At 53.0% G+C, this 5,557-nt stretch overlaps 1 protein-coding gene across 1 annotated transcript; it reads right to left on the bottom strand.

The window, feature by feature from the left end:
* Positions 1–3,992: 3,992 nt before the first annotated feature.
* Positions 3,993–5,150, bottom strand: LOC137817529 (uncharacterized). Its single transcript, XM_068620817.1, has one exon. It carries the CDS (start codon positions 5,148–5,150, stop codon positions 3,993–3,995), a length of 1,158 nt encoding a protein of 385 aa, XP_068476918.1.
* Positions 5,151–5,557: the final 407 nt, after the last annotated feature.

The raw sequence follows: 5,557 nt of genomic DNA on the forward strand, positions 1-5,557 counted from the left end.
TTCTACTTTTACCAGGTGGTTTTCAAGACCATCGGCGTGCGCCTGCCCTTCTCCCGGTTCGAGAAGGAACTGCTGACGGAGATCAATGCCGCTCCGGCCCAGTTATACCCCAACAGCTGGGCCTTTGTCAAAGCCTTTGACATCCTCTTCGGGTTTCTGGGTTGTGCGCCCTCGGTTGACCTCTTTCTTCACTTCTTTGAGGTGAAGAGGCAAAGGCACAACCTCTGGGTAACTCTCAGTAACGTTCCTGGGAGAGATCTCCTAACACCCTTCCAAAACTCATTCACCGGGTGGAAAGGCCGGTTCTTCAAGATCTGCTGCACTGACCTCGTTCCCAACGCCCTGGATGGTTTTCCACTGTATTGGGTGAGGGAGGCGAGGGTTCTCAAAACCAAACCCTTCAAGAAGCTGGCTCCGAATGACCAGGTGGCTTGCCGGATTCTTGCTGAGGCGGGAAGTTTTGACTCCGCCACCTTGATCAGCTTGGAGTTCAACGCTGGAACTCTCGAAAAGTACATATGTATGAGTCACTGCCCTAGAAACTTCGGCCTTTATTGCTTTCTATCTGTGCATGTCTTGCTTCATGGTGTCTCTGACACATTTATCTCCCTTGGTGCAGGTTCGAAAATAAACCAAGAGAGGAGGACACGACTTACCCGAGCTCTGCGGGCTGGGATCAGGGCTTCGTCTTCCTCCAGTGCTGACTCCGATGGCCACTGAGAAGTGGCTCGTTTGTGTTTTGCATGAGTTGTAATATTTGCCCTAACCGCATTACGCCCATTTGTATCGAACATTGCTTGTAACATCAACTTTTCTATACCATACTTGATTTTTTGCAACGCCGCTTTACTTTGCATACGTTTCGTATATTGTGCGCTTTTCCTTCTTTATGTTCCTCAACGGCGCCTGTACTCAGGCGACACCTGTCTTCTTGGCGACACCTTCTTTCTTGGCGACGCCTTCTCTCTTGGCGGCGCCTTTCTTCTTGGCGACACCTTCTCTTTTGGCGACGCCTTCACCTAGGCGACGCCTTCTCTTTTGGCGACGCCTCACACTACTTCAAACGGAGAAAAGTAAAGGTTGAAAACCAAGGCACGGCTTTTTCTCAAACTTGTTTTTTCTTTTATTCGGGTGACCAGGCGACGCCTTCTCTTTCGGCGACGCCTTGACTTGGCGACGCCTCACACTACTTCAAACGGAGAAAAGTAAAGGCTGAAAACCAAGGCACGGCTTTTTCTCAAACTTGTTTTTTCTTTTATTCGGGTGACCTCATTGAAAAACCCCCGAGAGGGAAAAAAAGTGTCCCCTTCAACTAAATTGTTACATGGCTGCTTACATAAGTCAACTAAAATAAAATTTTAAGTTGGCTGCATTCCAGCTGCGTGGGATGGGACCCCCCTCCAAGGTCTCTAGGTTGTATGAACCGTTGCCCTTAGCCTCGGTAATTCTGAAGGGTCCGGTCCACTTGGGAGACAGCTTATTCTCTAGCTCGTATGGATGAGCCTTCCTCATAACTAGGTCGCCAATCTGAAACTGCCGCGGCTTTACCTTAGAGCTGTATTGTCGCTCTACTCTTCTCTTCACTGCTTCGGCCTTTATTCTGGCTTCCTCCCTGGCTTCGTCCAGTAGGTCTAGGTTCATCCGCCTTTCTTCGTTGGATTCTTCCGCCACGAAGTTTTGGAAACGTGGTGAGCTTTCGTGAATCTCAACTGGGATCATCGCGTCCGACCCATACACCAAGCTGAAAGGCGTCTCCATGGTGGAAGATTGGAGCGTGGTGTGGTATGCCCACACGATCCTTGGCACCTCCTCCGCCCATGCTCCTTTGGCCTTTTCCAGCCTTCTCTTTAGCCCTCTCAGCAAAACTCTGTTTGCTGACTCTACCTGCCCATTAGTCTGGGGGTGTTCAACTGATGCGAACACCTGCTTGATGCCTACTTCAGCACATAGGTTTCTCAACTGCTGACTGGCGAACTGGGTTCCGTTATCGGATATCAGCCGCCTAGGTACGCCGAAATGGCACACAATATTCTTCCACACAAAGTGTTGGACTTTGTGCGCAGTGATCTGGGCCACGGGCTCCGCCTCTATCCACTTGGTGAAGTACTCGATGGCGACGATCAAGTACTTCATCTGCCTTATCGCCAACGGGAACGGGCCTAGGATGTCGATCCCCCAGGTATGGAAAGGCCATGGGCTGTATATGGATCGCAGCTCCTCTGGCGGCGCCTTGTGCCAGTCTGCGTGTTTTTGGCATTGCTTACAACGCTGGGCGTGTCGCACGCAATCTTCCTTTATTGTTGGCCAATAAAACCCTGCGCGCACCACCTTAGGAGCTAAGGTCAGCCGAATAATTCCTCCAGGTCAGCCACATGCTGTGCCCTATCCTTTGACGCCACTACCATATCATCCACGTAGGCGTATACGTTTCTTCCTAACATAGGTGCTAGGACCTTGTCCATCAGCCTTTGGTAGGTGGCGCCCGCATTTTTCAAGCCGAAAGGCATCACCTTGTAAGAATAACTGCTGGTTTCCGTCATGAATGCGGTTTTGCTTTCGTCTCTCGGGTGCATTTTAATCTGGTTGTACCCTGAGAAAGCATATAGGAAACTTAGCACCTTGCTGCCGGAGGCGCTATCTACTAACGCGTCAATGCTGGGCAGCGGGTACGAGTTCTTTGGGCACGCCTTGTTTAGGTCTGTGAAGTCCACGCACATCCTCCACTTCCCATTCGCCTTCTTTACTAGAACGACGTTGGCTAGCCACTCGGGGTATTGGATTTCCCTGATGTGGCCAGCCCTCAACAGCTTCTGCGTTTCTTCGCGTACCACCAGCTGCCTCTCTTCATTGAACTTTCTCCTCCTTTAGCGCACGGGGCGAACCGTGGCGTCCATGCTGAGGTGATGGCATAAGAAATCAGGATCGATGCCAGGCATGTCCGAGGCAGACCACGCAAAGGCGTCCAAATGGCGTGAGATCACCTCTGCCACCGCCTCCTGTTCTTCTTGGCCCAGCAGACGCCCTAGTTTAAACGTCTTGCCGCCAATCTCCCTCTCCACGGCGTTAGCCGCCTGTTGATCCCCGCTATTACCCTGAATGGGCGCCACCTCTTCCACGGGCGCCGTATCGTCAGGTCTCTCCTCCATCAGTGTATCTACCTCGGGCGTCGCCCCCACGGGCGTGGCCTCAACAGGCGTTGACCCGGAGGGCGTTGCCTCTATCATCGTCGCGTCGACACTTGGCGGTCGTTCAAACACCATGAACACGCTCTTCTTCGATTTTAAGCTGTTTTCATAACACTTCCACGCTTCCTCCTGATCCGACTTGATAATTATGACCTTGCCGCTAAGGTCTGGTAGCTTCATCTTCATATGACGTGTGGAGGATACCGCATTGAGCCTATTCAGCGCTGGTCTCCCCAACAAGATGTTGTAGGCGGAATGAGCGTTCACGACCAAGTATCGTATGCTTTCGGTGCGCGAGGCTTCCCCATCTGTGAATGTCGTCCGCAGTTCCAAGTAGCCTCGGACTTCCACTTGGTTGTCTGCGAACCCATATAGGCAGCCTGTGTAGGGCCTCAGAAGGTCAGGGGACAATCGCAGCTTGTTGAATGTCGACAAGAACATGACGTCTGCTGAACTTCCCTGATCGACCAGAACCCTATGCACCTTTCTTCCGGCTGTGACGACTGAGATGACAACGGGGTCGTTGTCGTGGGGTACCACATCTCGGAGATCTCCTCTCATGAACACGAGGTCCAACTCCCATGGCTCACCCGAGATTCTCTCTTCGATTCAATTGACCCCCCTCGCGTATTTCTTCCGCTGGGAGGCGGTGGGTCCCCCGCCGGAAAAACCTCCAGCAATGGTGTGGACCTCGCCAAGTACAGGCATCTCGTGTGCTTGCTCCTCTGTTGGCGCCGGCAGGGCGGCGGTCGCGGCGGGTTCTGCGACGTAATCCTTCAGAAACCCGCTCTTCACCAGCTCATCAAGCTAATAACCCAACGAGAGACAGTTGTCAATGTGATGACCGAAAGCCTCGCGAAACTCGCACCAGGAGTCTTTCCGTGGCCCTAACACCTTGTCAGTTTTCGCCGGTCGCCTCAGCCTCTCAGCTATATTAGGCACGGCGATTAGGTCCTTCAGCTCCACCACAAAGTTGTACCTCGCCGGTCTCGCCCTCTCTCTGACTGGGCGATCCCCTCCTGCTGGACCCCTGGGCTGGGGTTTCCTGGTCTCATAGGGGCGTCTCCCCTCTGGCTTTTTTCTCCCCGTCGTGGTCTCATTGACCCTGACGGGCTGAGCCCGCGTTTCCGCTCTCAGGCGCGAAGGTACCACGCTGGTGCGCTTCTCGCACACCTCTCCTTCAGAGGCAATATGCTCCACCGCCCGACGCCGTATTTCAGCAAAAGTCCTTGGTCGGTTGCGAATAATAGATTCGCAAAATGGGCCAGGACATACGCCTTTCCTAAAGGCATACACAATCATGGGCTCCTCCGTCGTGCCCACTTTCACCACCTGGGACCCGAACCGGTTGATATACTCCTTCAAACTTTCCCCTTGGTATTGCTTCACATCAAACAGATCGTAAGATACCGGCGGCGGGGCCCTGTTCGCCAGGTATTGCTCTCTAAACAACTGGGACAGCTGTTGGAAAGAGGTGATATGGCCGCTGGGAAGGCTGATAAACCAATCCATGGCCATTCCTGTCAAAGTACTCATGAAGAGCTTGCACCTTGCGGCGTCAGAACCGCCCACTAACACCATTTGTGTGTGGAACGCCGTGAGATGCGCCTCGGGGTCCTCCATCCCAGTGAAAATCGCCTTAGGTCCTGCGAAGGTGTTGGGGATCGGCGCGTCCAGGATCTCCTGCGAGAAGGGAGTAGAGAACTCCCTTGGTGGAGTGAGATGCTCCACCTCTTCGTTCTCGCGCTGCACCTGATTTTTCCTCAGACTACGACGCAACTCCTCATTTACGCGCCGGAGCTCGTCGTTTCTCACATGCGAGGCGTCAAGATCCGCCTGCATGCGCTCTTGCTCTATCTTCGAATCCGCCATATCATCCTGCAGCCCCCGCATTATCTCCAGGACCTGCTGCATGGACATTTCTTCTTCCGCAGCGCGTGCGTTACCTCGTCTAGTGGTGGCCATTCTTCACTGTTTCCTCAAATGCGATCGTGACTTGATAGACTTTTCGAACTTGCGATGGGACCAATGTTTTATATCGGCCCCACGGTGGGCGCCAAATGTTCCGTCCGGTTGACTGGGACGTCTTCATGCGCAACCTCAATCGTCAGCTAGGGACTCCTTCCCACTGGTTACCTGTGGATTCCTGCAAAAAGAGGACAAAAGGGCGCCCTAGCGGCCGTTTGTACTCCGACGCTCAAGTCAACCAGCAAGAAACACCAAAACTGTGCACCTCCGTCTCTGAGCACCGCGTATGGCACTCTGAAGGTCTTAAAAATGGACTGTGTATTGTGTGTATATTCTCGTTCTGACAAACAATCTTTCCCTAGTCCCTTGTGCGTAACCTCAAGGCTCGAGCAAGCAACTAGAGT

This window comes from Phaseolus vulgaris, chromosome 10 (assembly GCF_000499845.2).
Source record: "Phaseolus vulgaris cultivar G19833 chromosome 10, P. vulgaris v2.0, whole genome shotgun sequence".
Classification (NCBI taxonomy): Eukaryota; Viridiplantae; Streptophyta; class Magnoliopsida; order Fabales; family Fabaceae; genus Phaseolus; species Phaseolus vulgaris.